This window comes from Laetiporus sulphureus (genome assembly GCF_001632365.1).
Source record: "Laetiporus sulphureus 93-53 unplaced genomic scaffold LAESUscaffold_21, whole genome shotgun sequence".
Taxonomy (NCBI): Eukaryota; Fungi; Basidiomycota; class Agaricomycetes; order Polyporales; family Laetiporaceae; genus Laetiporus; species Laetiporus sulphureus.
Genome location: NW_024468530.1, coordinates 136,289 through 163,987, shown reverse-complemented (window position 1 = coordinate 163,987; position 27,699 = coordinate 136,289). Strand labels below are relative to the sequence as shown.

The following is a 27,699-nucleotide window of genomic DNA, read 5'->3' as shown; positions in this document are numbered from 1 at the left end:
CGCCTGAAGGAAAGCAAAATGTCAGCCGATGATGGGATGAACATTACAGGCAGGTCACCTACGTCTGAAGAGCGCTCCCACTCTCTGAGCAAAGTTGTTGCCCTGAATACATGAGTGAATGGCATTTAGCACCGGATCATTGCACGATGATCGGTAGAACGGATATATGGGAAACTTGCGAGGATGTTACGTCAGAACCTCATGGAGCTCCATGGCTCCAAGTTATGAGCGCTGGGGCACAGAACGAGCTGGCTACAGATCCGCTGAAGAAACCACAGTAGCAAGCTGGGTGTCAAGCCTCGCCGTCGACAAGATAGCTCCGTGATGGCTCTAGCAAAGAGTGCTGCAAGCGATATGCGTCGCAAGGTCGAGAGATAAGGGGCAACGCTGGGGAGATAACAGAGTGACAAGCCATTTAGGCATGGTGGAAAGGTAACATTTCCACGCTTCTTGACACACGAGAGTCGCCGGAGTGATGATGCCGCATCAGGCAGGCGCTGTAGATGGGGCTTGTCTGCACGCTTTCGGCGAGTCGAGCACACGACAGCGTCGACGTACCAAGTCAGACGACCAACGATGGCCCGAACCAAGATGTGTAGCAATCCATCTCGTGTCTGCTATCGTATAGTGCGCGGCGATCTTGCCAGGCTCCCCGTATCTCGCTGATTGCACCTTGTGGGACGAGCTAACCAGAAACAGTGGACGACTCACCACGGAGCTGTCATCGCCTACTATGAACGCGTCAGATACATTCGAGAATTGCATCCGATATCCGCTTGAGGATAACAAGAATCGCTGTCCGTCTGTCGGTCGTTCCTAGGGGGCGTCCTGGTAAGCGCCAGGAGTCTTTCAAGGATGCTGGTAGATGGTGAGACTGGAGAAGAGGTCGTCCAACGAGACGCCTTCGAGGAGTAAGCGGCGGGTCATCCCGATGGCTGGCGAGCCGGGTACGATATTTTGCGTGGCGGCTGACTCTGGCTGCATGGAGAGGCCGGTAATAACCGACCAAACGCGTCCAGCCAATTTGCGTGCCACGTTTCCTGTTCTGGAACCCGTTATCGCAACCGCGCCCAGCCTGGGACACAGCGCTCGGCCATCGTGGGGGAAGCTACGACAAATAGTCGTCGACTTTGCGGTCGGTCCTGTGTCGAAGTCATGGCAAAATTGATTGACATGATGGGAGAACAAAGGCGCCTATCAAAGGATTAACAATCTCCGTTGGACAAGCGCCGACCGCTCCAGCTTATATACAAAGTAAATGAAATCACGCCGGCAGTCCGCGAAAAATGCTCAAATCGACGACAGGCATACCGCTATATCTCCAATCGCGCTCGGTCGACATGAGTATGTGAGCATTTTCTGCTCTCAGCTGCGCTCCTGGCAGCAATTACTCAACCTTCGCGCACTGTCACGACGCGTCAGGGACAAAAACAGAGTGACGCTGACAAATCGAGTTTATATCTGGCCTTTGTGTATATGTAGGTACGGAACCAAAGGTAAGCAACAGGTTCGACCGCGGTTATGCCAAGGGATGGGAACACTTGTCTACCATGCAGAATGTTTGCCAGTTGGGTGGTAAACTTTAATCAAAGTTCGTGCGAGCGAATCGGGTAGCGCCGGCGAGATGGCACGCGTCCGAATCCAGAGAGCCAATGTTCTTGCTCGGAAACCTACGCCACAAACGCGTTCGAGCGCCGCATTTATTGTGCTTCTTTTCCCCACCCACAAAAGGCGTGACTCGAACGAGGGCATTGTCAACGCACTGAACGACATCGTGATCTTACGTCTATCATCAGTCTCGTCATGTCGGACGATGCCAAAACAGCACTCGATTTGAAGGCAGAAGGAAACGCGCTCTACATAAAGCAAGACTACGCCGCAGCGTATAAGAAATACTCAGACGCGATTGCGATCGATGACAAGAATGCTGTTCTATATGCAAACCGTGCTGCGTGCTCTGTAGGGCTGAAACGGTGAATTCACGTACCTGACAGTCTATCAACTCGCCGTCTCACTTTTAATGCAGGCTCTCGGATGCAGTCGCTGATGCACAAAAGGTGATCGGGTTCGCACTTGTAGTCGATAGCGGGACATGCGATGACGATCTCATCGATACAGGCAACTGACATCGACCCAAGCTACGCTAAAGCATGGGCGCGCTTGGCTACAGCACAAGATGTTTGATTTCTGCCTCATATACTTCCTGGAGCAAGCTCATCACACGTCGTTTCTATCTAGGCTCTAGGACACTTCGAAGACAGCGTGAAATCTTGGAAAAAGGCACTCGGAGCACTGCCTGCTGAGAACATGAGCGCTGTTGAAGTCAAACAAAAACAACATTATGAAAGCGAACTACAGAACACGGTTGCTCGGACCAAACCTCCAAGTGCCGCAGATCAACTCGCAGATCGACTTACCTACACAACTTCGTTGGATACAACGCCGTGGGCTCGTGCGAAAGCCATGCTGCCTGAGCTGGAGAGAAGGGCCAGCGAGACGGCGAACAGCAGCGTGAGGTCTATTCAACGAAAGATTACCGAGCCTACTTTGATGTTCTAATATCTAGGCTTGGGCGATTTTGGGGGCAGCAACGGTGACTCTTTGAATTAAATGTCAGTTTTGACAAAGCTGACGAAGGTATCACAGGATTGGGAAAGTGGCCTATCGGGTTTGAAGCAGCTGAAGAAGTTTCAAACTGCAGCCGGACCGGGAATTGGAGGAATGACTAATGTAAGCAACTGCTCAGATAGCAGTCAGTTGACAAATATAATTCTTCCCAGGTTCTGAGAGATCTATCAAATGCCCTTCTCAGAGACCCTAGAATCTTCCACATTGATAGTCCTACTTTTCTGCAGATGTACAATGATCAAGGTTTCGTCGTCCTCTAAGCACTGCTGCACCGCAATTCATTCTGACTCAGAGTTTCAGTGATGTTCGAGGCACAAAAAGACAGAGCTTGGGTGACTGGGGATGCACAGGAGATCATTGCTGATGCCCCAGAACGGCAACGTAAGGAGGGTTGGACTCCGGTTCGCATGGCTATCACAACGACTGTCCGGTAGGTGGCGTTTGGTTCTCACATTCATTGGACTCATAGAAGCGGTAGCGCTTGGATAATGCATGCATTCGTAATGTTGAACATGAAAGACGACGTCGACGGTGCGCTCAAGCTCTATACGCAAGTTCTTGCGGTGTTACAATGGGGAAGGCAAGCTTGGCGTGACGTGAAGAAAGACGACAGAGGTGTTATCTTTGAGGACACGTTTCTCCGGGGTGTCCGTTCTCTATACATGGAAGCGCTCATGACAGTCCGTGTCCCCCATTATCCTTGACGTTTCACATGTTTCACGTTTGTCTTTTAAAGGCGTGCGAGCGGGCCTCCAGTAGAGATTCGGAGGATCTATTGAACACCCTCCTGGAAGAAGCGCAAGACATACTGCGTGACACCAGCCCGCTCGAAGCTGCGGTGCCCAAAGGGGAGTCCTATGACTGTGGGTTCCTTTTATCTTTCGTATTCTACCCTAGAGGTCATGCATTGTCGTAAGTTGCCCAGTCCGCTTACTAAAACACCACGACTGCTCACCCATTTACAGGATGGTCGGTTTCTATCACAATCGGATCGCTCGTCAATTCGGAATGCGTAAAGATGCCCCATCTGCCCAGGAGCATTTTGCTAAGGCGGCCAACGCATATCTCGAGGCTGCGTTGATGTTCCCTGAGGACGACGAGATGCATGCATGCAAGTTCCTTCACGCACGATCTCCGGAGTTCCTCGCTGACAACATGTAGCAGGGTTCCTCCATGTTGGGCTGGAAGCACTATTCTTGTGCGGTACACCCATTAGGGATCTGCTGCCCGTCATGAAGAGAATCCGACTAGCCCTCCCCAAAATGAAGGCAATATGGGAGCATTCTAGCATGGCCCAGGGCGGAAGGGACAAGGCACTACAAAAGGATGTATGGGGTGAGGAGGATCTTCTCAAGGCGTTGCAGGAAGGCAGGTTCACGCTGGATGACATGATCATGCCCGAAGCACCGCAACCACGCTAAGTGTGACCTCGCTGCTGCTGCTAGCTTGCTATCCAGATATTGGCTACATTTCGATCTGCTCTCGTTCTTGTATGTTGTGACTGCTGTATTTGTTGACTCCCTTCTCTCCTGCATTGAATAACAGTGTAATGGTTGATTGATCGTTGAGCATCCTTCGGTCACCCAGTGCCCATTAATAGCGCTACTCAAGCACCCGCGTAGCGGCGAAATATGCCGAGCACTAGCGCTGTCACGGTGCCGGGTGGAGGAAAGCAAACACACACACTTGACGGCTCCATTTGCTCAATACTATGGCTGCTTTTTCCAAGCACGCTCCATCAACTGTCTGTCATGGACTCTTGAGACCAATTGTACCAGGATCCTTACCTTGACGATCCTTGAAAATTTCTCTAGGAGCTTTCAGCGAGGTACCTTTGCCATCGACCGACGTCAACTGTCATCAGATTTTGCGCCCACAATTGTGTCAGCGAGGTAGTAGAGTCTGCAACGACTCCGAGATGGTGCTGGCAGGGGCCACTGGTGGCGCGTTCAGGGCCATTCCTCATGCCACAGACGCGTTCGAGCATTGTCGCACTATTACGCTTCTTTGACGACACATCTGACCTGAACGGGGCGATCACCAACACACGATGCTGCAGCACTACTACCGTCTTAGCCTGTCGGTCTTGTCGGTCTTGGTGATGTCAGACAGGGTCAAGAAAGCGTTTGACCTGAAGGCCAACGATAACAAGAATGTCTTATTGTACGCTGACCACCTATTGGGATTGAAAGAATGAGCATTGCGCGTTTGACAGTTTGCCAATCGTCGATTTCACCTTTGTGCCGTTTCTCAAATGTGGCGGGTTCATATTAACCCATGAATGCATGCAACCAATATTGATCCACTGGCAGGATAGGCCAAAGCATGAGTGCCTTGGCCACAGCACAAGACGTTCCATTTCCGCTTTTTACCCCCTTGGTGACATCTAGTTCTCCTGTAGGTTCTGGGGGACTTTTGGCCAGTGTCAGGTCTCAGCAAAGCACATTCTATGCATTACCTGCTGAGAGTTTGAGTATGGCGGAAATCAAGCAAAAAGGGCACTATGAAAGTAAGCGGAGAAACTTCTATGCTCGCTTCAAACCAACTTTGATATCGCTGCTGCTGTTGCTGCTGCTAGCTCGGTTTCGAAAGTTGGCGGTAATATAACTTCTCCCATTCTTATCCGTTACGACTGATATATATATGTACGTCCTGCCTTGCGATGAATGTGGTGGAAAGCAATCGGGAGTTATTCTGACCATCTACGATGCAAGCGTCCATAAAGTTCGACCGTCGGCAAATGCCGCACATGTACTATGGAGTCTATAAAAGAATTTTTACCCCTCAGAGTTTGACCAACACGCTTTCCTGTCCTGCCTCGCTGGTCTCTATTCAGCCCATGGGCGGTCGAGGGCCTCGAACAGGTGCTTTCCCCTTCTGTAAAGTACCTACATGGGTGCTCCAGACAGTGAAGGGGCGGTTTGACGTGTGAGAGTGAGGCTTCGCTGCAATGCGATGCGGCGGGCCTTGGTGTTGGGTTGTCAGCTCTTCGGTCCTATCTGTGGATTGCGGAGCCTAGACGGCACCGAACAGAGTATGCAGGTCGACTGTTCACGGCGCGAGATATCTCAATGTATCTGTACTATCGCGAGTCCCAAAGATCAACATTGCCATACGGTACCCGGGACATTATACCTACAAGTGCTTGCAAAGTATAGAGAAAATGAAAAACTGTCGATTACTACAGTAAAGGAACCAATTGATCCCTATCTCATCTCGTGGCCGACTGGGCAGTAGCCGGTAAATTTCCAAAGTAACTCTGCGAGGAATAAGCGGGGGTAGCGCTGCCGGTCCCAGGCGTGGATGGTCGCGGCATAATAGGCGTGCTCGAACCCCCCGTACCTGAGCGAAGATGTGCAGGCAACGTTGGCGCAGTGTAGCCGCTTTGCCCAGCCGCGTACGTGCCCGATTGGTAGTTCTTCGTCCCAGCAGCTACACTCGCGACAGTGTTAGCCACAGCACGCTGCGGCTGTGATTGCTGTTGAGTTGTCGACGCGAAAAAGCTCGCGTAGTTGGCGGCCACGTTCGTTGGCGAGGCCGCCTGCTGAGGAGTGGCGCGGCCTGACGTTGAGCCACCAGTCGTGCTGCCAGGCTGGTTCTGCTGGTAATTGTACCATGAGCCATATCCGTACTGGCCGCTCGCGTTGTACTGGGAGCTCGGATAATGTGTACTTGGGGCCGTCTGTCCCTGAATTGTGGGGTAGTTCGAGTAATAGCCGCTCGCCTGGCCAGGAGTGTACGTCCCATAACCTCCACGGTATTGCGACGGATAGTTGGGATAGTTGTACCCTGCATACGGCGTAGTCGAGGTTTTCGTGGGTAACGTAGTGGCCGCAGCAGCGGCTGTTGCTGTTGTCGCAGGCGACACAGTGACACCAGGCTTCAGCTTGACCGTTGTGTCATCCTTGAGAGCAGTGGTGTGACCCGCCGGCAGCGTCCCATACCAGCCCTGGGTCGCTCCGATGGGCAGGGTACGCTGGAGAGCGTGCAGGACAGACGGAGGCGGAACGAGCGGGGGCTCTTTCCCATCGTCAGAGGACGAGCGGGGCCGCAATGAGGCCAGCAATGTCAACGAATCTATGATGGCTTGGGCTGAGTGGTGTGAGAAGCACTATTCATGATGAGTGCATGAGGAACAACGTACCCGTCGTCCACTCCTCTGACCCTTCCTCTACGGTGCTCGACACGCCTCTCTCCCTTCCGAGTCGCTCCCTTTGCATCCTGTGTAGCCTTTGCAACGCTCTTGCATTCTTGTCCAGTAGCTGTTGCACGGCCTCCTCTAACTCCAAACTGCCCAAAGCAGACTTAATTGCTGCTACTTCATCACGAGGTAACAATGACTCCAGCGCTGTATCAAGCTCCTCCTTCTCCTCTGTCCTGTGTTCGTCGCTTTGGCCCTCGGTAATGCGGCTCGACTCCACGATCACGGATGGCGGAAGAGCCTTTTGCTTGCCCTTGACCAGACTGCGCAGACGTGTCCTCTCCTCCCGCTGCCAGATGACTTCGCCGAGGGCATCCCGTCCGACTTCCATACCATCCTGATCGAAGGATGGAGCGAAGCTCGCATATGGTCCGTAGTCAAGGAATCGCCCGCAGCTGACACGGCGCGGCCCAGGCAGCTGATTCAATGCTGCGTTACTTCGTCTGGGGGCGTATGCTGCGAGTGTCTTTTCCGTCTTCGTCGTCGAGGTCGAGGCTGAAGGAAGTATCGCTGCGAGCTCGGCGTAGCCCGCGGGCAAGTCCTTCAACGCTTTGTCGTCTGCGAAAGCAGGTGTAAAATCCGAGTTCAACGACGTCCACCAATCACCCGTGGGCAGTCGCTGCACAAGAGCATATTTGCGCTTTCGAGCGAGCGTAGGCGATGCCGAGGCGGTCTTGGCGCTTTGTGGTTCATCAACATCTGTTGATGGACTGAAGAGAGTCGGGAATATACTCTCCACGTCAAGTACTTGAGGCAAGGAGTGGATAGAAGCAGAGTCGAGGAGCGAAAGCGCAAGGTTGCAGAACCGGAGCTGCTGCGCTACGGTGGAAGAAGGTAACGAGCGGGGATGCGAGGATATGGGGAAGAGATGCTGCACGGCGGACTGGGAGACGATGCCTTTAGGCCATACTTTCTAGTGACTCACAAGTATGATACTTACGCGGAGAACGCGCAGAGGATAGCGAGAGGGATTCTTCAGTAGCGCGCGGAGAGAATAGGTTTGCGACGTTGCGGATGTACTGGCTGCAGATTCTGTCGACGCCGACTCCAGTGTTTCTGCTGATAGAGGGAATACGCGGTCGAGAAGGCCCTGGGTATCGATACTTCGGAGAATCTCAGTCCTACCCTGGTGAACAATAGTGCTAAAACTCACACTTCAAGAACGTCCAGGATCTTCTGCGCATCTGAGGCATCAATCGCTTTATCACCGCTACCAGTTGACGACGTCTCTGAAACGCCTGGCTGGGGGCCTTCTGGTTCTGGGCTGCCGTCGATGCGCGGTTGCTTTGGGACGGAGGGGTCATCGTTGTCAGAATTGCGCTTCCGCTTTTTTGAGGCTGTTTTGCGGGGCGAAGCTGGAGGCTCCTGAAGTTTGTCCTTGTCAGCTTGACCGCTCGAACGAGTAGCACGGGCCATTCTGCGAATAGTGGGCAAGAGACGCTGGGCTGGAAGGCAGACGCGACTGTGGCGACTCGCGAGTTGCACAAAACCTCGACGCGTCCGGTCAAAGGTCGTGTCGTGACGCTCTCGTCGAAAGTAGGAGGCGCCAAAATCATCTCAGTCACTTCAGCCAATCGGAGCTTGAACCTCACCTTACTGTTCCTTAGCTTAAATTCAAACTCCGCCTCTAGCCTTGGTTGTGTTCCGTCCTCCATCAGCTCGACATGCCCTTCAGGCTCCCTCCTGCAACAAAGCCGCTTATGCGCGCATCGCTCTGCTCTCGACCCGCCAATGGCCACATTGCGTTTATTCCGCAGATCAGGAAACTGGTCTTTGAATATTGCGATAAATGGCCATCATCAGCTAATACCCGGACCTACATTCGCGATCATCTGGAGAAGCTTGCCCGCGCCAACCCTCACGCCGAGGTTGTTGTCAAGCAGCGCAACCAAAAGGAACCTGTCGTCCGTGGGTTCTACAGTACGTATTCCCTCTAACGCAGATAGAACACATTGTCAGCTGATGTTCGTCAGTAAACGGCAGGGATAAGGTCATCTCGCTTAAAGGATTCGAGGTCACCGGAATTGAGAAGAAGGTTCAACTACTCCTTGATTCTTCGGGTGCGAAGATCAAACCCCTCAAGCGGAGAACAGTGGAGAGCACCACAGAAGCTGCAAGGGGTATCTGGAGTGGTCTTCATGTCGATCAGCCCTTCAAAATCTAGCATTGCTGCACTGGAAGCTCGTAGGTTCAGCGAGTCTCGGCTGACGCAAGGATGGCCATATAGACTCTGAGGGGGTGCGTGACATGACTCAATCTCTAGGCCGCACTGCATAATCTAACCAAGACACTCGTTAATCGCCTCAATGATGGATGTTCTGTAGGGCAGCACGAAGTACAGGTGGATGTCGAGACCTCCGCATGCAACGAATTGGCTGATAGCGTTCGTGTATGTGGCAGAAATTTCTGTATGAGATTTCCCGGGCTTTGTCTTCACTTGTACTGTACTATGCATTGTTATGCTACATCTCATTAGCTCTTCCCGGCATACCCGGTGAAGCTTGACCGACTCTCCAATTGAACGGAAAGCTCCGATGCATCTCGCGTATAGTGCGCACCACCTAGTCACATTGGTCCGAACATTATAGCCCCGCCATAGATCATACAATTCCTTATCCGTGGTAGAAATGCGCGGTCTCACGAAAGGAGTTGAACTGCTAAACAGAATTCTCACAATTGGATGAGACGTAGGTTTTGAAACTGGCCAGCAATGGGAATAAACTTCCAAATGTGGCAACAAGTTACTATATTCGGACAGATCAGAGCGCTTGACTTCTATTTTTGGCGGCGCTTGCCAACGGCGGCACACGTAGTATCAGTTTGATACTTTCAATGCTGGTTGAAGTGCATTTTATCGTGGTAATAGTCCTGGATTCACTTAGAAGATGCATTTTGACCTAACAAGCCTATCCTAGGGTTGAAAATGCTCGTCCGTCAAATTAGCCACTGGACAAAAGTGGCGGTGACTAGGTGGCACGCACCGTACCTGGTCTATGTTCTGCCACAGTCCTCTTCGGAGGCCCGGTCTGCGGAAGACTACATCTAAGATGAGTGTGCCTCATGGCTGATCATGCATGCACGTCTTCTGCATGTTATCCCATCCGGCCGAATGATGACTGGCTCGTGCGACTTATCTTCCGAGCCGTGACGCAAGGCAAGCGCAGGCTGTTCCTACACGTGTAGAAAATGCAAGACGCTTGGGTGGATGCGCTCTCACTCATCAGCTCCTCTCTCGCCTTCACCCTCCCATCCCTTCTGTGACTGGCGTCCTCCACTCAAGTGCACTCTAATCTCGTCGCGTGTCCGGAGACAATGCAGCGTCAGCGTGACTACACTTGCATTTCTCGCTGCGACAGCCAGATCTGGCGCGACTGGCTCCAATCCGAGCAGGCCGTGAACGTGAGCTTCGCAATTACAGACTCCACGGTTCTCGCATTTACGATCTTCATTGTAGTCTTCTTGGAGCCTCTCATCGGCCACTCTCTCGGATGACCCGGTAAGGATTGTGACTGTGGCCTCAAGAACTCCATCCAGCTAAATGACCCATGATATAGCACGCAACCCCTGAGCTCAAGGACGTCGTCAACAGACCATCTCCAATTACGTATTCACTCGTGCGTCGCTGACAGAGACTCTCATCGTACTGTGTGGACTCACTGGTATGTAGACGCCGCCGTCACCCGGGTCCCCACTCAGTGCCGAGTGTTCGTTGTCGCAGTCATCAATAGAGACGGAGTCGGACTACGATGAATTGCCTGAAATACCCTTTATCTCGTCGTCGTCGCTACGATACCAGACTCCGTCGGGTCGGCCATCTGTTCATGATCGACGTGGAAATGAGGACACCAACAGCGAGCGGTCGTTCTGGGCGGCCCTCGTTCATGCCAGTGCCTCACATTTGACAGATGGGAGTGAAACAGTGGTGGGGGCGATGGGCGAAGGCCTGTACAGGTTTAGGAGGCAACGCGCTGCATCCATATCTTCGGACATGTCGTCCCGTACAAGGCCAGCGCCGGCGAAGTCCATCTTGTCGTCAAGCTCATCCATCAGGACAAGAACCGGACGCTCGCCTCCTTCGGTCAAATTCCTCGACATGCCGACCATCCACTATGAGGAGGACGAGGATGAATACGAGTACCACTCTCCTGTGTTGGCCACTCCCGAGAAAAGGAAACGCCGTCTCCTTAAGATCAGGTGGTTCTTGCGGCTGAAAAAGAAGCCGCAAGCAACACAGGCACGCCCGACGATTTCCGGGCCATTCCCACTGTGGGAGAGACCATCATGCACTGTATATGGCAGCGCCGCAGATCTGCGTTCAAAGTCGTGCAGCAGCTTTCGGTCCGTGCGGACATGTGGCAGCAGACTGCAGACGTATTGGAGCAGGGTGGCTCGAAGAGAGCTATGATTGGAATTCAAGGCTGGTTGGTGAGTTTGTAAAGCTTCGTCTCGGAGATAGTCAACCTTAAACTGGTTGCTGGCTTAGCACGCAACAGCAGTCTTTGTAATGGCAATCTCTGCGAACGGCCGATTGGTTCCATCTTTCCGCCCGGCTTTGTTCTGCGAACTGGAGCCAAGGTACATGGACTTGCCTGCTTGTTCATTCCCTTGAGCTTGTTCGTAGAGAGCTCGGCAGGCACGACTCGGAATGAAATCAGAAAACAACGAAATGCTAGGAGGGCTACACCTTGTGAACTATATCGCGATAGAATATTAGTTTGTCCGACAGCCACTCCACGGCAAACCTCATCACTTGCCTACTGGCGTTTTGCATCACCTCGTCTCCTGCGGAGACGGAATGAAATTGAATTACTCATGTTTTCTCTCAATCTCCCAATGTTTTCTCATTATGGAGAGCCCATCTGATCTGCTGCGAATTATTGGTGGCGTTAGCTGTAGCCGCGCGGCCTCGAGATGAGGCGGGAGGGGAGCATCGTTTCGAATGACCTGGGGTGGGTCTCAGTGGGAGCATAGCGGACCTAGAGCAGTTTACACACAGATCCAATGGCGAGGAAAAAGGAAAAGGTCGCTGCGCTGCTCAGCATGTACTGAGAGAGGGTGGGCAATACTCCTCGAGGGCCCGCTCCTCCTCTGCAAATGGATGGAAGCTATGAGGGGCGAGGGACGCATAAATGAAAGAATTACTTGCCTGATAATGCTATAGCCACCAAAAATGAAGCCAATGGTCAGGCCAACACCTGCACCCATCATAGCTCCCATCCTAGAGTGAACAAAGCCGGTGAGAACGGCAAACCGACCGCGAAGACGGATTAGCGCACTTCACTGCACCACCAAGTCAGAGACATAGAAATCGGTCACGATAGTATACGTACGCTTCTGCCATACCGTAGGGCCTTGAGGGGTCCGCTGCACGGAAGCCATGGCAAGTTGGTGGTACAGGACAAGGTGCAAGTCGGCACACGGCGCGTTCGCGCTTCTTTCCGCAGGCCATCATGTCCCGACTGCCCTCATTCCCCTTGGCCCAGCAGGCGCAGATCAGTGTGTCTATGACCTCCATGGAGTGAGAGACGTGCATTCATCGACCGTGTACAGTCCGTTCCAACCAGCGAGATTTCTTCCAAGCCTTTGCACTACGCGAACAGGCCGATGGCGTCCTCAGATCCTGGCTCGGTACGTCCGCAACTTACAATGAATACTGGTCAGCTTACAGACTTTAGGGACACGATGGCTGACTCGTTGGGATAGAGAGGTCGAGCTGGCTACCAAGCTGCTTTATTACGGTTTGACTGTCGGCCGTGGTGAGTCCTATATACGCACTGCTGCAGGCGATACTGAAGTTGACCGCAGCGACGCAGACGCTTGGGGAAGAGTACACAGATATCTGGCAACGGTCCAGTAGACAGCATCGTCTTCCCTCGCAACGTGCACGTATCGCCCTCGTTCTCCTACCGGCGCTGCCATCCTATATTTTGGCGAGGTCGGGTTCGTCGCTCCCTCAGTCGACCAACCTCGGATATCTCCTACGCAAGCTACCTCCAACGTCAGAGGTACTTTCTGAGATTAACTTAGCGGCCTTCTATTTCCGAGGGGTATATTACGACCTGGTCAAGCGATTGCTGGGCATCCAATATGTATGTCTCGTCTCTTCTTTTCCATTCATACGTTGCTCAATTATCGAAGATCTCAACCATTCCTGAAGACCCCAATACTCGGCCGCCATCATACTCCCTGCTCGGCCTTCTTCTTGCCATCAGACTTATCCATCGGTTCATGAGCTTCTGTCGAAACGTCAGCAAACGAGAGGAATCCACGGTAACGGCTGGCAAACGGCACACGGACGAAACGCAAGAGACTTTTCTCGATGACCGGCCGCTGTCAATCATGCTAGGCCCTGTCGACCCTGAAAGCGTCGTATCGACATCCGCTGAAGAAGATGACAAAACGATCATGGACTTTGTGGAAATTCCCCCTGCTGTGCGAGCGGGCCGCAGTTGCACACTGTGCCTCGAGGAGCGAACTGCAACTACGGCCACGGAATGCGGGCACCTATTCTGTTGGGATTGCATAGTGGGCTGGGGACGCGAGAAGGTGGGCTTTCGAAACTACGTCCTCGACGTGTGGTTGCTGAAGACAGCCACAGCCCGAATGTCCTCTGTGTCGGCAGTCGTTGAGTCTCACATCACTCCTACCTATTTACAATCTGTAGAGGGTCATTATACATTATGGATATACAGCACAGGACTACGAGCAGAACCGCGCGAGATGCTCACTGGGGAGACAAAGCCGCAAAAGCGAGGGAGAAACGCAATTTTCACCAATCGTGACCCACAATCGTCTACGAGCAGAGATCATACAGTACCATTAGGTTATAGCACCTGCTGGATAAGTGTGATGTTATCGCCTTTTAGCAGTATCCGTCCTGTCGACCTTCATAGTAAGCAATTTGAACATTCGCGAATGACGTGTTAAATACCAAGTTCATTGCGTGGCTTCGCATCCTTCACGTACACCTCAGCAGCTTCGTCTACCACGACGTTCATGAACTCGTCAAATCCCTGTGTAAAGGAGAGCATCAGCGATCGACTCGTCGACAGTGATGGGAATGGGAGAGTAAAGAAGACTGCATGCATGGAAAATATAGCAGCGTGACAACAGCATAAATCGTTAAAAATGGACATCATGCAGTGGCAGACGCCTTTGAGGAACCGATGCTCAACGCCAAATGTGTTTCAATGCAATGAAAGACACGCACAATGATTCGCCCTTCGATGCGCATCTCAATATTGTCGTATAGCCAGATGACGACTTTCGTGCGCTGTAAATATGATCATACTACTCAGCAGTGAATGTATATAGGTTCATAAAAATGTACACACCTGCTGCAGGTTTTTGAAGATGACATTCTGCAGTAAAGCGGTTGAGAGGCCTTTGCATTGTCAAAAGAAAAATATACTTACGATAGGCTGGACCATCACACGCTGCTGGCGGTTGGACATGTTGGGCGGATACTCAGCGAAAGGAAAAGAGCGTGCTCGGCGGAGTATTGAGAACTGAACTTGGAGGCGGCGATGGGTGACTGTGGCGACACAAGTGAACTGCACGATTGAACGCCGGAATGTGCTCTCTCGGCAAAAGCCGTTCAGCGTCTGCTGTACGTGTTTATATGCGACGCGCTGTGTCTTTTGCAGGACCAACTTACACCGTGGCAGCCAACAACCATGGAGGTATATTCGTACACGCTGTTTGGCTGCTCAGATTGCTCACGTACTTGTCAAAGCTGCTGGTGGGCTCAAACTCATCGACAGCTGCGGCGGTCACCTTCATCACCTTTGTGCAAGACCTAAAGCGCAAGACCAAGCAATGGGGACCTATGATCGAACTCTGTGCGAGTGGCGAAAAAACGTTGGAGCGCTTCCGCTACCAGTTTCCGGATGATTGGCTTTATAGTGACCAGCTACAAGGAGAGTGGAGTGCGTTCAATGAGATTTTGAAGAGGAAGAATGATTCCATCCAGGAGCAACTAGGTGCGTGACCAATATATCGCGTTACGACGTGTCTACTCAAACGTTTCGCTCCAGCGGGACTTCAGCTGAAGATTATAGCTGAGGACAAGATTGTAGAGAACAAGATCAACGACATCATACAGGAATGGGAGCAGACGCGTCCTGTCCAAGGCAACATGCGTGCGGACACTGCTCTGAACGCCATCAACGTATTCGAGGGCAAACTGAACCGCATACAAGAAGAGTACGATCTGGTTTGCAGAGCGAAGGAAGCTCTAGACCTTGAGCTCGTTCGGCATACGCGTCTTGAGCCCATATTCGAGGAGTTGCGTGACCTGAAGGCGGTATGGACCGCTCTCTCCGGAATCTGGAGCCAGGTCGGAGAACTACGCGAGATGGCATGGGCGACGGTGCAGCCGCGAAAGCTCAGGCAACAGCTCGACGGACTGTTGACGTCAACCAAGGATATGCCTACGCGCATGAGGCAGTATGCTGCATTCGAATACGTGCAAGATGCTCTGCGTGGCCTGTTGAAGGCGAACAGTCTGGTGTCAGAGTTGAAGTCAGAGGCACTCAAGGATAGGCATTGGAAGCAGCTCTTCAAGGTGTTGCGTGTGCCGAATCAAATCAGTTTGACATTGTATGCACTGCTTACGCGGTAAAATTGGATGCATTCTGACGGAGGTCTACAGAATGACCTTGGGCCACGTTTATGACATGGATCTACGCAAGAACGAGAATACCATCAAGGAAGTCATTATTCAAGCGCAAGGAGAGGTTCGTCTTCATACGTGCAAGAGTTTTCTACCCAGGTCTAACAGGAACGGCAGATGGCTCTCGAAGAGTACATTCGGCAAGTGAAGGAGACATGGACAAGCTATACCCTTGACCTTGTTAACTACCAGAGCAAGTGTCGTCTCATCCGGTATGTGGTCCAGCACACTGTGTTTTTCGACGATTGATAAAAATATCATTCTCTAGTGGTTGGGACGATTTATTTAACAAGTGCAGCGAGAACCTGAACTCGCTCGTTGCGATGAAGTTGTCGCCTTACTATAAAGGTGAGCGTCTCCTTTCTCCCTCCCGCCATCCTTATTTACTTAGATTTACAATGAAACTAGTTTTTGAAGAAGAGGCAAGCCTAATTCTGTCGACCTCTGCGACATCTAACAACTTTCATAGGCCGGTTCTTGGGAAGAAAAACTGAATCGCATTCATGTTCTCTTCGGTAAGTTATAGGAAGCTATGCCATTTCATTGTTCTAACACATCGAGCAGACGTGTGGATTGACGTGCAGAGGCAATGGGTATACCTGGAAGGTATATTTTCTGGTAGCGCGGACATCAAACACCTCCTTCCTGTTGAAAGTGCCCGTTTCCAAAACATCAATACGGAGTTCTTGACAGTGATGAAGAAAGTGTACAAGTCTCCTTTCATCGTCGACGTCATGAACATTCCTGGCGTTCAAAAGAGTCTGGAACGTCTAGCCGATCTGCTTAACAAGATCCAGAAGGCACTGGGAGAATATTTGGAACGGGAGCGTGCCTCATTCCCGCGGTTCTACTTTGTCGGTGACGAAGATCTTCTGGAAATCATCGGTAACAGCAAGGAGATCCTTCGCATCGTGAAGCATCTGAAGAAGATGTTTGCGGGCATCTCCACGATCATGCTAGACGAGGAGTTGACACAGATACAGGGCATGGCGTCTAGAGAAGGAGAGGAAGTACGTTTCAAGAGTCCAATATTCCTCAAGGACTATCCCAAGATCAACGATTGGCTGACCAAGTTGGAGGCTGAAATGAGGGTTTCGTTGGCACAATTGCTCTGCGATGCGGTCGCAGAATTGCAGACTTTTTATGGGTCAACTACACCACTTCCACAGGATCTATTCATGGAATGGATGGAGAAGTACCCCGCTCAACTGGTGACGCTTGCCGTCCAGGTTGCCTGGACCGCTTCTGTCGAATCGGCGCTTGGAAGTGACAGTGGCCTCGGTGGACCGCTCGATACTGTGCGACAAGGTCTTGACCTCCTTGCGGATGTCGTCCTCACGGAGCTGAGCCCGGTGACGCGGCGAAAATGCGAGCATCTCATCACAGAGCTCGTCCACCAGCGTGATGTGCTACGCAATCTCGCACAACAGAAAGTCTCTGATAACCGAGCTTTCGCGTGGCTGTACCAGATGCGCTTTTACCTTGATTCTAGCGTGGACAATCCATTGGATAGGCTTGCCATTCGCGTCGCCGACGCCACGTTCCCGTATGGCTGGGAGTACTTGGGTGTGCCCGATCGTCTTGTGCAGACGCCTTTGACGGACAGGTGCTATCTCACGTTGACTCAGGCCCTGGATAGTCAGCTCGGTGGATCTCCCTTCGGACCGGCAGGCACAGGTTAGTATTGAATACCATAACATTCTCAGAACTCGCAAATGATTGGTATTTTACAGGCAAGACAGAATCGGTAAAGGCCCTCGGAGTACAGCTTGGACGTTTCGTCCTTGTCTTCTGTTGCGACGAGACGTTCGATTTCCAAGCCATGGGCCGCATATTCGTCGGTCTTTGTCAAGTAGGGGCATGGGGCTGTTTCGATGAATTCAACCGTCTCGAGGAACGCATCTTGAGTGCTGTGTCGCAGCAAGTACAGAGCATCCAGCAGGGACTTGCTTCTCTCGTGAAGAATCCTAGCACGGAGATTGAACTTGTCGGAAAGAACGTCAAGCTCAACAAAAATATGGGTACGACTTAAGCTTCTGTACGATTCTTCGACTTTGCTCATTATGTAATTCAATCAGGTATCTTTATTACTACGAACCCGAATTATGCCGGTCGATCCACTCTTCCTCCAAACCTGACGAAACTCTTCAGGCCGTAAGTACACGAAAACGCTTTGACACGATGCTCACTAATACCGTTATTCAGCATGGCCATGACTCGCCCCGACCGCGAGTTGATCGCTCAAGTCATGCTGTTCTCTCAAGGTTTCCGGACCGCTGAGTCCCTTGCATCCAAGATCGTTCCGTTCTTCAACCTTTGCGATGAGCAGCTCTCCCCTCAGCCTCACTATGACTTCGGTCTCCGAGCTCTGAAGGCAGTCCTCGCTAGCGCGGGTATACTCAAGCGCGAGCGTCTCCAAGAGTCCCGAGCCGAAGGCGATGACGTTGAGAACGCGGGTGCATTGTCAGATGCTGCATCTGAGCAGGTCATTCTCATCCAGAGTGTGACGGAGACGATAGTGCCGAAGCTCGTGGCGGATGACGTGCCACTGCTGACGAGGTGGGCGAATAGTCGATGCTGTTGTACTCAAATGCCTAACGTTTATTGCACAGCCTTCTAGCAGATGTCTTCCCTGGCATTGATTACATACCTGTGAATCTTGACGCCCTACGGGAGCAGATTAGCAAGGTATGCGCCGAACGTCGCTTGGTAGAAGGCGAGCGGTGGGTCTCGAAGATCCTACAACTGTACCAGATCCAGAAGATTCAACATGGGTTGATGATGGTTGGATCATCTGGAAGTGGCAAGAGCAATGCGTGGCAAGTCTTGTTGGCAGCCATGGAACGGCTCGATGGAACCGAAGGTGTCGCGTATGTCATTGATCCCAAGGCGATGCATAAGGACGCCCTTTACGGTACTCTGGATCCCACCACTCGTGAATGGAACGATGGTCTCTTTACTCACACTCTTCGTAAGATCGTCGACGATGTCCGAGGAGAGAGTGGGAAGAGACATTGGATCATTTTCGATGGTGATGTTGACCCAGAGTGGGTAGAGAACCTCAACAGGTACATCAGCTTCTTTGGGTGCTTTGTCTCGTTGTTGATGCCACGCATTTTAGCGTTCTCGACGACAATAAGTTGCTGACTCTCCCCAATGGAGAACGTCTGAACCTACCGCCCAATGTGCGCATCATGTTCGAGGTGGAGCACTTGAGATACGCGACCTTGGCTACAGTCAGCCGGTGCGGTATGATCTGGTTCAGTGAGGATGTTGTCGAGCCAAGCATGGTCTTCCGCCACTATCTCGATACACTGGCAATGGTCCCTCTGGATGCTGAAGACGAGGAAGTGGACATTCCCGGCTATCATATGGACGTTCTTTCTTCAGACGAAGCGTCTTCTGCCAACCTCGCAACGCAAAAGCAAGTCGCGATGATTTTGGAGCCATACTTTGTTGATGATGGTCTTGTGACGTCTGCTCTCTCCTATGCCGAGTCTATCGAGCATATCATGGACTTCACGACTACTCGCGCTCTCAACACCCTCTTCTCCCTCGTCAACAAGACCGTCCGAAACATCATCGAATATAACTTGCAGCATTCCGACTTCCCTCTATCTCTCGAACGGGTTGAGCAGTATGTCACGAAGCGCCTTCTTGTCAACATCATCTGGGCATTCTCTGGAGATGCTCGCTTGGAGCTACGTGCGGAAATGGGTGAATTCTTGCGTAAGCAAACCGGCGTAGACCTTCCGCCAATGGGTCAAAGTGGCACATTGCTCGACTATGATGTCCAGGTCAGCAATGGAGAGTGGTTCGCATGGCAATCCCGGGTCCCCATGATCGAAATTGAAGCCCATGCGGTCACAGCTTCTGATGTTGTGGTTCCAACTATCGACACTGTCCGTCACGAGGAAGTTCTGTATTCCTGGCTCTCTGAACACAAGCCGCTCATGTTATGTGGCCCGCCGGGTTCCGGCAAGACGATGACACTCTTCAGTGCTCTCCGTAAGCTGCCAGATATGGAGGTCGTTGGCCTGAATTTCTCAAGTGCGACAACACCGGATTTGATTCTGAAGACATTTGAGCAATATTGCGAGTATCGCAAGACGCCCAACGGCGTGATTCTCGCACCCATTCAGATCGGACGTTGGCTTGTCGTCTTCTGTGATGAAATTAACCTGCCCGCAACGGACAAGTATGGAACACAGCGTGTAATCTCATTCATTAGGCAGCTAGTGGAGTCTGGAGGATATTGGAGGACATCAGACATGGCTTGGGTCAAATTGGAACGAATTCAGTTCGTCGGTGCCTGCAATCCTCCCACAGATCCTGGCCGTGTTCCTCTCAGCCACAGATTTCTGCGACATGCTCCATTGGTCATGGTGGACTACCCCGGAGAAGTGTCACTCAAACAGATATATGGAACTTATAATCGTGCATTACTCAAAGTGGTTCCGAACCTCCGCACCTACGCAGAACCACTCACAAATGCTATGGTCGCGTTGTATCTCGCCTCTCAGAAGCGCTTCACCACTGATGTCCAGGCGCACTACGTGTATAGCCCGCGTGAGCTCACTCGCTGGGTTCGCGGTCTCTATGAGGCCATCAAACCGCTGGAAGTCTTATCTGTAGAGGGTCTTGTGCGCGTCTGGGCACATGAAGCTTTGCGTCTGTTCCAAGACCGACTTGTAACCGAAGAAGAGAAGCAATGGACAGACGAAAGTATTGACATGGTCGCGATGGATAATTTCCCTACGATCAATCGCGATGAGGCGTTGGCGCGTCCCATCCTGTTTTCGAACTGGACCTCGAAGGACTACATTCCAGTCGACCGTGACGTTCTCCGCGAATACACCAAGGCACGATTGCGAGTGTTCTATGAGGAGGAGCTCGATGTCCCGCTTGTCTTGTTTAACGATGTTCTGGACCATGTCCTCCGTATCGATCGAGTCTTCAGGCAAATTCAGGGGCATCTCCTTTTGATTGGCGTGAGTGGTAGTGGAAAGGTGCGTTATCCGTATCTTTTGAAGTGTCAGGATGCCAATCCATGACTTGCAGACCACATTGTCACGCTTTGTTGCGTGGATGAACGGGTTAAATATTTTCCAAATCAAGGTCTCCAACAAATACACCGGGGAAGACTTCGACGAAGACCTGCGAACTGTGTTGCGTCGTGCAGGCTGCAAAGGAGAGAAAATATGCTTCATCATGGACGAGTCAAATGTCCTCGACTCGGGTTTCTTGGAGCGTATGAACACCCTTCTGGCGAATGCTGAAGTTCCAGGGCTGTTCGAAGGAGACGAGCATTCCGCTTTGATGACAGCTTGCAAGGAGGGTTCTCAACGCGATGGACTAATGTTAGACTCTCACGAAGAGCTCTACCGTTGGTTCACCCAACAAGTTGCCAAGAATCTTCACGTGGTCTTCACCATGAATCCTCCAGAAAATGGACTGGCCTCTCGTGCAGCGACGTCTCCTGCGCTGTTCAACCGTTGCGTCCTTGACTGGTTCGGCGATTGGTCTGACCAAGCATTCTACCAAGTTGGCATGGAGTTCACGCACACTCTTGATCTTGATCTGCCATCATACAATCCTCCGGCCATGTTCCCCATCGCGTACCGCGAGTTATCAATGCCTCCAGATCATCGGAATGCTATCGCGAACGCAATGGTCTATGTGCACGAGTCGCTTCACCAGTTCAATCAGCGCTTGAGTCGCCGGCAAGGACGATACAACTACGTCACTCCACGACACTACTTGGACTTGTAAGTTCTCTCCATTCATGCTGTTACCTTGTCTTATGATGACTTCCCTCTAGCATCAACCAGTATGTACGCCTGCACAACGAGAAACGAGAAGAGTTAGAGGAGCAACAGCGCCACCTGCACGTCGGTCTGGACAAGTTGCGGGACACCGTGACACAGGTCGAGGAATTGCGTAAAAGCCTTGCGATTAAGCGCACACAGTTAGAGGCCAAAAACGCGGAAGCCAACGAGAAGCTCAAGCGTATGGTTGCAGACCAACAAGAGGCAGAACAGAAGAAGGCCGCATCCATTCAAATTCAAGCCGCTCTTGCTGAGCAGGATAAACATATCGAGCAACGGCGCGCCGTTGTCATGGCCGATCTCGCAGATGCGGAGCCCGCAGTACTGGACGCTCAAGCTGCTGTGAGTAACATCAAACGACAGCATCTGCAGGAAGTACGCACGATGGCCAATCCTCCCGAGGCTGTGAAGTTAGCCATGGAGTCTGTTTGCACACTTCTCGGGCACAAGATCGATAGTTGGCGTACCGTTCAAGGTATCATTAGGAGGGATGACTTCATCCAGAGGATTGTGAACTTCGACACCACCAATCAGATGACGAAGCATCTGCGCGATGTCATGAAGAGAGACTTCCTCAGCCGACCTTCCTACAATTTCGAGACTGTTCAACGAGCAAGCAAAGCCTGTGGACCTTTGGTCAAGTGGGCAATCGCTCAGGTTCGATTCTCCGAGATTCTCGTCAAGGTGGAGCCTCTGCGTAACGAAGTGCAATCCCTGGAGGAGCAGGCGGAAAATACCAAAGAACAGGCGAAGATGATTATCACTATGATTTCCGAGTTGGAGGCAAGCATAGAGAAGTACAAGGAGGAATATGCCGCTCTCATCAGAGAAACGCAAGCGATCAAGACGGAAATGGAACGCGTCGAAAGCAAGGTTGAACGAAGCATGAAACTCCTTGAGAGTTTGTCCTCTGAGAAGTCCAGGTGGGAGTCTGGCAGTCGCACTTTCGATACGGAAATGAGCACGATCGTTGGCGATGTTCTGTTATCTGCGGCGTTCTTGGCATACGGTGGCTTCTTCGATCAACACTATCGCGAGGTAATGTGGCGTGAATGGTCCATACATCTGGCAGAAGCCGGCATCAAGTTCAAGACGGAGTTGTCACTTCCGGACTACTTATCCACTGCCGACGATCGCCTCAGCTGGCAATCTAAGGGGTTACCATCCGACAATTTGTGCACCGAAAATGCGATCATGATTAAGCGTTTCAGCCGATATCCTCTCATCATCGACCCTACTGGTCAAGCTACGCAGTTCCTGCTTCACGAGTACAGAGATCGGAAGATCACTGTTACGAGCTTCTTGGATGAAGCATTCTTGAAGGTGCTCGAGAGCGCATTACGGTTCGGGAACACCCTGTTGATCCAAGATGTCGAGCATCTGGACCCAATTCTCAACCCGGTTCTCAACAAAGAGATTCGCAGAACGGGAGGCCGTGTCCTTATTCGTCTTGGAAGTCAGGATATAGACTTCTCTCCATCATTCACAATGTTCCTATCCACACGGGACCCATCTGTAGAATTTTCTCCGGACATCTGCAGTCGAGTGACGTTCGTGAACTTCACGATGACAAGGAGTAGTTTACAGAGCCAATCTCTAGATCAAGTTCTCAAAGTCGAGCGGCCTGATACAGAGCGGAAGCGGACGGACTTGATGAAGACGCAAGGCGAGTTCCGCCTACGTCTGAGGACCCTAGAGAAGCTATTACTCCAGGCGCTCAATGAGTCTACTGGAAATATTCTCGACGACGATAAAGTCATCGATACCCTAGAAACTCTCAAACGAGAGGCGGCGGAGATTACTCACAAAGTGGAAGAGACTGATCTCGTCATGAAAGAGGTAGAACAGGTCACAGCGGAATATCTCCCGTTAGCGCAAGCCTGCAGCGCCGTCTTCTTCATCCTGGAACAGTTGAATCTCGTCAATCATTTCTATCAATTCTCCTTAAGATTCTTTCTCGATATATTCGACTATGTCCTGCATCATAATCCCAACCTGGAGAACGTTGCCGACCACAATCGACGCAGAGAGATCCTCTTGAATGACTTGTTCCTCATGGTCTACAAGAGAACTTCCCGAGCGTTGTTACATCGAGATCATGTCATGTTGGCAGTATTATTGGCGCAAGTGAAATTGCGCGGAGTGGAGGAGATCGCGGATGAGCTCGAATACCTGCTGGAGAGTGGTGACGGTCCTGTCGCCATCGGATCTGAGAATGCCGATTTGCAGTATTGTTCCTTCCTCACGATGGAGCAGAAGCAACGTCTGGAAATTTATGCTAAACACCCGCTATTCGAACCCGTGGTGACTCACGTTGTCCAACATGAAGAACAGTGGATTCCCTTCCTCGAATCCCCCAACCCCGAGCAATGTGTTCCCTCACCGTGGGATCCAAGTACACGTAAGTTAAAAATTACATCTGACAGTCTCCAATTAATTCAATCTGTTTATGACAGCGGCTGTTGAGGCAATTCGGCGGATGCTCATTATCAAGTGTCTTCGTCCCGATCGGCTGCTGCAAACAACAGCAGCATTCGTCCGTATGGTCTTCAATATCGACCTAAACGCTGAGTCCGTCTACGATCTTGGGTCAATGGTGACAGACGAAGTCCAGCCAGCAACCCCGTTGTCATTGGTCTCTGTCACTGGGTACGATGCAAGTTATCGTGTAGAGAATCTTGTGAAGAACACGAGTGCACGATGCGCATCGGTCGCTATGGGCTCACAGGAAGGCTTCACGCTGGCTGATCAGGCTATCGCGTTCGCTGCTCGCCAAGGGACGTGGGTATTGCTCAAGAATGTTCATCTCGCACCTTCGTGGCTCGGTCAACTCGAGAAGAAGCTGCAGACACTCAATCCTCATAGAAACTTCCGTCTGTTCCTTACTATGGAAGCGAACCCCAGCATTCCTGTGAACATCCTCCGTCAGTCGAGGATCCTGATGAACGAGCCACCTCCGGGTATCAAAGCTAATCTGTCTGACTCACTGCGTAGCATATCCTCCTCCCGTTTAACGCAAGGTCCTGCCGAGAAAGCTCGTTTGTACTTCCTTCTCGCCTGGTTCCATGCTGTGGTACAAGAGCGTCTGCGCTACGTGCCGCTTGGCTGGAGCAAGGTCTATGACTTCAACGACTCTGATATGGCTGCTGCTTTCGATACGATTGACGCCTGGATCAATGCCGTTGCAAAAGGTCGTGCTAATATTGATCCTGCCATCATTCCATGGGACGCCGTTCGAACGCTCGTCAAACAGTGCGTGTATGGTGGTAGAGTGGATAGCGACTTCGATCAGAAGATCCTGGATGCTTTCGTTGACGGACTGTTCACTCCATCGGCTTACAACGTCGATTTCGACCTTGTGCCTAGCACAACGGGTTCTCGAGTCCTTGGCGTGCCCGATGGAACCAAGCTCGACCACTTCCTGGCGTGGACGCAGAAGCTCCCTGAATTAGAGCCGCCGTCATGGCTCAGCTTGCCACCAACTGCGGAACGCGTGATCGCCGTTGCTCAAGGAAACGAGCTTCTCGGGAAGCTTCGCAAGATGAGGATGCTTGCTGATGACGAAGATGAGGCAGCAGGTGTGAATGCTGGCCCCTCCAAGGGACAAGTATCCCAGCAGCCCGCCTGGATGAGGCACTTGTTGGAGCGATGCCGGGAATGGCTGGAGCAGCTGCCGTCGGTAAGAGTAACCGATTGTCGTTATCATTCATGTAGTCTAATTATCGCCGGCTTTTTTTTGGCAGAGCTTCAACACCCTCCAGAAGCAGAGCGGCGAGAACCTAGACCCTCTGTACCGGTTGTTCTATCGTGAAGGGAGTATCGGAAGCAAGCTTCTTTCTCAAGTGCGCAGGGATCTGGCAGACGTTGTCAAAGTCTGCGAAGGTGCTCTCAAGCAGACCAACCACCTTCGTACATTGATGAGCTCGTTGACCAAGGGTACGTGATACGTTTGGCCGTGTGTCGCACTGGCTCAAACGTCAGACCTTAGGTACCATACCCGACCACTGGAGACAGTACAAGGTCCACAAAGCGATGGCAGTCTCCGGTTGGATCCCCGACTTTGCGCGCCGGCTGGGACAGCTCGATCAGATCGCAGGCTTGGACAATCTCAGCAATGTCGAAGTCTGGCTAGGTGGACTCTTCTTTCCGGAAGCGTATATCACTGCAACTCGCCAGGCTGTCGCGCACAGGAAGAAGTGGAGTCTCGAGACTTTGCACCTCAAGCTCGACATCGAGAAAGTCAATGATCCTGGAGCGTTCATTGTGGATGGTGAGCTTGGCCGTTTCATCTTTCAAATTCGCCCATATGAATCAATGTGTCTGCATGTAGGTCTTGTATTAGAAGGTGCCACATGGGATTCGGAGAAGCTCGTACTGAGCGATGGAGAGGCTGTCCGCCTCAACCCCTCTCAGATACGTTGGGTGCAAGCAGACGATACGACACCCGTAGGCACGGTGAACCTTCCCATCTATCTCAACAACGACAGAAGCCATGTTCTCTTCACGGTGGACCTTCCGTTCGATAGCGCAGCAGGTGCTTTGGTGGCCACTAGAGCGGTGTGTCTTACGGCAGGCGGTTAGAACACGTACGGCATAGAGTGTTAGATTACCGACGATACCCGCATGTCTGTCGACGATACCTGTACGACTCACTATACTGGATGTAATTTGAGATTGGAATGTGTGTATGACTTGTATTTTGCTATGAAATCGCAGGCTCTTTGTGCTCAACGTTACCATCCTGAGCTATGCAGGACATGCTATGGTTCCTTTCTACAACGCTGCCGCCTACTACGGAGAGTACCTTCCAGTCAACCTCAACGTTCTGTTCCCTGAATATGGCACGTGCATCTTCAGCAATGCCCTCAAAGCCGCCCGTCGCCAGAGCGAGAATGGTGGGCCCAGCTCCCGATAAGCAAATTCCGAGCAGTCCAGGATGGCTCGAAGGGGTTATCTTCGAGGTGACCTCTGGAAGACCGGGAATCTAATAGACCGCAAGTTGGCTTTAGCAACAGTAGCTCATTCTGTTGTACGGAGGACCTACGAGAGTTTTGCGATATGGCTGATGCACTCGATCCTTCATTGCCTCGTAGATGAGGTCCGGGTCAGGCGGCGATTGTGCAAAGGCAGTGGTCAGCACGGCTAGTCGTTGCAGGTTGAAGACCTGTTACCTCTTTAGCTCTGACCACCGAAGATTGTAATATCTAGAACGCACCAAGTCTTTTCGCGAATAACTCGTTGGTAACACTTCCCTTGCCTTTGCCGTGCTCAGCTCAAACCGGGGGATTATTGCGACGGCTTTGATGCTGTCCGACCAGCCAAAGCGAACGTAGTGTCCGATCCCCAGCGGCGGCTGCGGCGGGTTCATGCCCCAGTCTTCTCCAGCATCCGGCGGGTATTCTGGCAGCACCTCGCTCAAGAGCACGCTCGCAGCTTCCGTCGCAGCCTGGTCCAGCTCCCGGAGATACGACCCTACAAATCCGCCGACCAGTGCGGCGGTGACATTGTCAGGATGCCGCTCGACCATGAGCGCAAAGTCGAGCACACGCGACATTGGTAGGTTCAGCTCGCCGAGCTCGTTGCCCAGTAGCACGCCCGCGATGACCGCTGCACCGGAGGAGCCGAGCCCGCGTCCGAAGGGAATCTCGTTGCACACATGGATGGATAGGTTTTCGGGGAACTTGGTGATGCCATGACACCGGAGCACGTAGAGCGCGACGCGAGTCGTGAGGTTCTTGTACGCGTCCAGAGGCACCTCGTCTGCGCCCTCGCCTGCGTAGCGGATAACTGGAGGTGCGGCGGGCGACGACGGTGTTGGCGGTGTGATAGTCGCAGTGAGCGTGAGGTAGAGCGAGAGCGAGAGACCGACGACATCGAACCCAGGGCCAATGTTGGCGGAGGTCGCGGGGACGCGGATGGTGAATGACCGCGAGCCTTCTGCCATTGGCGGCTATATGCGCTGCTTTGTCCGCCGTACGAACTCAGGAGATTTTTCGAGCACTCGTCAAAGCGTCGCCACAGCTCGGATATGGGCCAGGGAGAGCGTTTGCGATCGTGACTCATGTATCGTTCCCAACAAATTTTCGAGTCAACTGCCAAGTCGACATACTTTTCTTTTGAGGGGGATAAGCAGGAATGTCATGCTCTACAGTATCATATGAAGAAGGAGGTCTGAAGTCCACAAGTCTGGTGCAGGAAGCCTGAAGGCAGCGTCACAGAATCTACGCGGGATGTGGCTAGGTTCCGCCCGAATCTTACCCACAGTCGGATGTACGTGTGGGACGTCGACTCTGGCTCAATGTACTGACCGGGCGCGACGTTCAGGTTGGGATCCTGATTCCTGTACTCGCTTCTGGTATGTGAAGGAT

At 52.0% G+C, this 27,699-nt stretch overlaps 11 protein-coding genes across 11 annotated transcripts; 6 read left to right on the top strand and 5 right to left on the bottom strand.

Annotated features, from left to right (window-relative positions):
- Nucleotides 1-95: 95 nt before the first annotated feature.
- LAESUDRAFT_186534 (uncharacterized protein) lies at nt 96-910 on the bottom strand. Its single transcript, XM_040901503.1, has 2 exons — nt 559-910; nt 96-497 (listed from the first exon to the last, which is right to left on the bottom strand). The coding sequence occupies exons 1-2, from the start codon at nt 763-765 to the stop codon at nt 192-194; spliced, it is 513 nt and encodes a 170-aa protein (XP_040763997.1). The 5' UTR covers nt 766-910; the 3' UTR covers nt 96-191.
- A 670-nt stretch (nt 911-1,580) lies between these two features.
- On the top strand, nt 1,581-4,103 carry LAESUDRAFT_726075 (TPR-like protein). Its single transcript, XM_040908954.1, has 12 exons — nt 1,581-1,973; nt 2,027-2,057; nt 2,119-2,178; nt 2,239-2,511; nt 2,567-2,593; nt 2,647-2,730; nt 2,781-2,871; nt 2,929-3,058; nt 3,107-3,308; nt 3,365-3,540; nt 3,594-3,739; nt 3,793-4,103. Exons 1-12 carry the CDS (start codon nt 1,804-1,806, stop codon nt 4,047-4,049), a joined length of 1,647 nt encoding a protein of 548 aa, XP_040763996.1. The 5' UTR covers nt 1,581-1,803; the 3' UTR covers nt 4,050-4,103.
- A 758-nt stretch (nt 4,104-4,861) lies between these two features.
- On the top strand, nt 4,862-5,317 carry LAESUDRAFT_186351 (uncharacterized protein). The gene is made up of 2 exons (XM_040901502.1): nt 4,862-5,137; nt 5,207-5,317. The coding sequence occupies exons 1-2, from the start codon at nt 4,954-4,956 to the stop codon at nt 5,233-5,235; spliced, it is 213 nt and encodes a 70-aa protein (XP_040763995.1). The 5' UTR covers nt 4,862-4,953; the 3' UTR covers nt 5,236-5,317.
- Nucleotides 5,318-5,547: 230 nt separating this feature from the next.
- On the bottom strand, nt 5,548-8,344 carry LAESUDRAFT_700574 (uncharacterized protein). The gene is made up of 4 exons (XM_040906417.1): nt 7,983-8,344; nt 7,770-7,932; nt 6,773-7,712; nt 5,548-6,720 (listed from the first exon to the last, which is right to left on the bottom strand). The coding sequence occupies exons 1-4, from the start codon at nt 8,243-8,245 to the stop codon at nt 5,840-5,842; spliced, it is 2,247 nt and encodes a 748-aa protein (XP_040763994.1). The 5' UTR covers nt 8,246-8,344; the 3' UTR covers nt 5,548-5,839.
- Nucleotides 8,345-8,493: 149 nt separating this feature from the next.
- Nucleotides 8,494-8,993, top strand: LAESUDRAFT_736992 (uncharacterized protein; the record flags this gene model as incomplete). The annotated part of the gene is made up of 2 exons (XM_040910745.1): nt 8,494-8,749; nt 8,803-8,993. 2 exons carry the CDS (start codon nt 8,494-8,496, stop codon nt 8,991-8,993), a joined length of 447 nt encoding a protein of 148 aa, XP_040763993.1.
- Nucleotides 8,994-9,656: 663 nt separating this feature from the next.
- Nucleotides 9,657-11,530, top strand: LAESUDRAFT_186300 (uncharacterized protein). Its single transcript, XM_040901501.1, has 6 exons — nt 9,657-9,688; nt 9,745-10,228; nt 10,284-10,325; nt 10,384-10,443; nt 10,497-11,254; nt 11,313-11,530. Exons 2-5 carry the CDS (start codon nt 10,142-10,144, stop codon nt 11,232-11,234), a joined length of 927 nt encoding a protein of 308 aa, XP_040763992.1. The 5' UTR covers nt 9,657-9,688; nt 9,745-10,141; the 3' UTR covers nt 11,235-11,254; nt 11,313-11,530.
- Nucleotides 11,531-11,635: 105 nt separating this feature from the next.
- On the bottom strand, nt 11,636-12,242 carry LAESUDRAFT_679714 (uncharacterized protein; the record flags this gene model as incomplete). The annotated part of the gene is made up of 4 exons (XM_040905709.1): nt 12,156-12,242; nt 11,976-12,047; nt 11,824-11,917; nt 11,636-11,773 (listed from the first exon to the last, which is right to left on the bottom strand). Exons 1-4 carry the CDS (start codon nt 12,206-12,208, stop codon nt 11,636-11,638), a joined length of 357 nt encoding a protein of 118 aa, XP_040763991.1. The 5' UTR covers nt 12,209-12,242.
- A 34-nt stretch (nt 12,243-12,276) lies between these two features.
- LAESUDRAFT_679709 (uncharacterized protein) lies at nt 12,277-13,791 on the top strand (the record flags this gene model as incomplete). The annotated part of the gene is made up of 7 exons (XM_040905708.1): nt 12,277-12,325; nt 12,380-12,457; nt 12,505-12,585; nt 12,635-12,918; nt 12,968-13,375; nt 13,428-13,706; nt 13,761-13,791. 6 exons carry the CDS (start codon nt 12,280-12,282, stop codon nt 13,491-13,493), a joined length of 963 nt encoding a protein of 320 aa, XP_040763990.1. The 3' UTR covers nt 13,494-13,706; nt 13,761-13,791.
- On the bottom strand, nt 13,430-14,375 carry LAESUDRAFT_726068 (Sm-like ribonucleoprotein). The gene is made up of 5 exons (XM_040908953.1): nt 14,245-14,375; nt 14,164-14,190; nt 14,040-14,102; nt 13,761-13,842; nt 13,430-13,706 (listed from the first exon to the last, which is right to left on the bottom strand). The coding sequence occupies exons 1-5, from the start codon at nt 14,281-14,283 to the stop codon at nt 13,654-13,656; spliced, it is 264 nt and encodes an 87-aa protein (XP_040763989.1). The 5' UTR covers nt 14,284-14,375; the 3' UTR covers nt 13,430-13,653.
- A 77-nt stretch (nt 14,376-14,452) lies between these two features.
- Nucleotides 14,453-25,996, top strand: LAESUDRAFT_186073 (dynein heavy chain). The gene is made up of 20 exons (XM_040901500.1): nt 14,453-14,511; nt 14,565-14,811; nt 14,866-15,430; nt 15,483-15,567; nt 15,621-15,715; nt 15,772-15,851; nt 15,912-15,925; nt 15,973-16,018; nt 16,068-17,180; nt 17,237-17,524; nt 17,582-17,657; nt 17,709-18,062; nt 18,116-18,571; nt 18,625-20,512; nt 20,565-21,271; nt 21,325-23,732; nt 23,788-25,010; nt 25,075-25,267; nt 25,320-25,601; nt 25,662-25,996. The coding sequence occupies exons 1-20, from the start codon at nt 14,506-14,508 to the stop codon at nt 25,910-25,912; spliced, it is 10,377 nt and encodes a 3,458-aa protein (XP_040763988.1). The 5' UTR covers nt 14,453-14,505; the 3' UTR covers nt 25,913-25,996.
- Nucleotides 25,997-26,033: 37 nt separating this feature from the next.
- LAESUDRAFT_736986 (homoserine kinase) lies at nt 26,034-27,275 on the bottom strand (the record flags this gene model as incomplete). Its single annotated transcript, XM_040910744.1, has 3 exons — nt 26,034-26,315; nt 26,376-26,495; nt 26,547-27,275. 3 exons carry the CDS (start codon nt 27,273-27,275, stop codon nt 26,034-26,036), a joined length of 1,131 nt encoding a protein of 376 aa, XP_040763987.1.
- Between the last annotated feature and the right edge of the window lie 424 nt (nt 27,276-27,699).

Coding starts and splice junctions, on each gene's coding strand:
- LAESUDRAFT_726068 (XM_040908953.1), bottom strand. CDS start 14,283: ATGTCCAACCGCCAGCAGCGTGTGATGGTCCAGCCTATC. Junction 13,843..14,039: donor GCATCGAAGGGCGAATCATT/GTGCGTGTCTTT, acceptor TCCTTTACACAG/GGATTTGACGAGTTCATGAA. Junction 13,707..13,760: donor GAAGCCACGCAATGAACTTG/GTATTTAACACG, acceptor GAAGGTCGACAG/GACGGATACTGCTAAAAGGC.
- LAESUDRAFT_186534 (XM_040901503.1), bottom strand. CDS start 765: ATGCAATTCTCGAATGTATCTGACGCGTTCATAGTAGGCGATGACAGC. Junction 498..558: donor ATCGTTGGTCGTCTGACTTG/GTACGTCGACGC, acceptor CCCCATCTACAG/CGCCTGCCTGATGCGGCATC.
- LAESUDRAFT_186300 (XM_040901501.1), top strand. CDS start 10,142: ATGCAGCGTCAGCGTGACTACACTTGCATTTCTCGCTGCGACAGCCAG. Junction 10,229..10,283: donor AATCCGAGCAGGCCGTGAAC/GTGAGCTTCGCA, acceptor TCTTCATTGTAG/TCTTCTTGGAGCCTCTCATC. Junction 10,444..10,496: donor CTCCAATTACGTATTCACTC/GTGCGTCGCTGA, acceptor ACTGGTATGTAG/ACGCCGCCGTCACCCGGGTC.
- LAESUDRAFT_726075 (XM_040908954.1), top strand. CDS start 1,804: ATGTCGGACGATGCCAAAACAGCACTCGATTTGAAGGCAGAAGGAAAC. Junction 1,974..2,026: donor TGCTCTGTAGGGCTGAAACG/GTGAATTCACGT, acceptor CTTTTAATGCAG/GCTCTCGGATGCAGTCGCTG. Junction 3,309..3,364: donor ACATGGAAGCGCTCATGACA/GTCCGTGTCCCC, acceptor TGTCTTTTAAAG/GCGTGCGAGCGGGCCTCCAG.
- LAESUDRAFT_186351 (XM_040901502.1), top strand. CDS start 4,954: ATGAGTGCCTTGGCCACAGCACAAGACGTTCCATTTCCGCTTTTTACC. Junction 5,138..5,206: donor GCAAAAAGGGCACTATGAAA/GTAAGCGGAGAA, acceptor TGCTGCTGCTAG/CTCGGTTTCGAAAGTTGGCG.
- LAESUDRAFT_700574 (XM_040906417.1), bottom strand. CDS start 8,245: ATGGCCCGTGCTACTCGTTCGAGCGGTCAAGCTGACAAGGACAAACTT. Junction 7,933..7,982: donor ATCCTGGACGTTCTTGAAGT/GTGAGTTTTAGC, acceptor GATTCTCCGAAG/TATCGATACCCAGGGCCTTC. Junction 6,721..6,772: donor GTCAGAGGAGTGGACGACGG/GTACGTTGTTCC, acceptor CACACCACTCAG/CCCAAGCCATCATAGATTCG.
- LAESUDRAFT_186073 (XM_040901500.1), top strand. Junction 16,019..16,067: donor TCGCATTCATGTTCTCTTCG/GTAAGTTATAGG, acceptor CACATCGAGCAG/ACGTGTGGATTGACGTGCAG. Junction 20,513..20,564: donor GCGTGAGTGGTAGTGGAAAG/GTGCGTTATCCG, acceptor CATGACTTGCAG/ACCACATTGTCACGCTTTGT.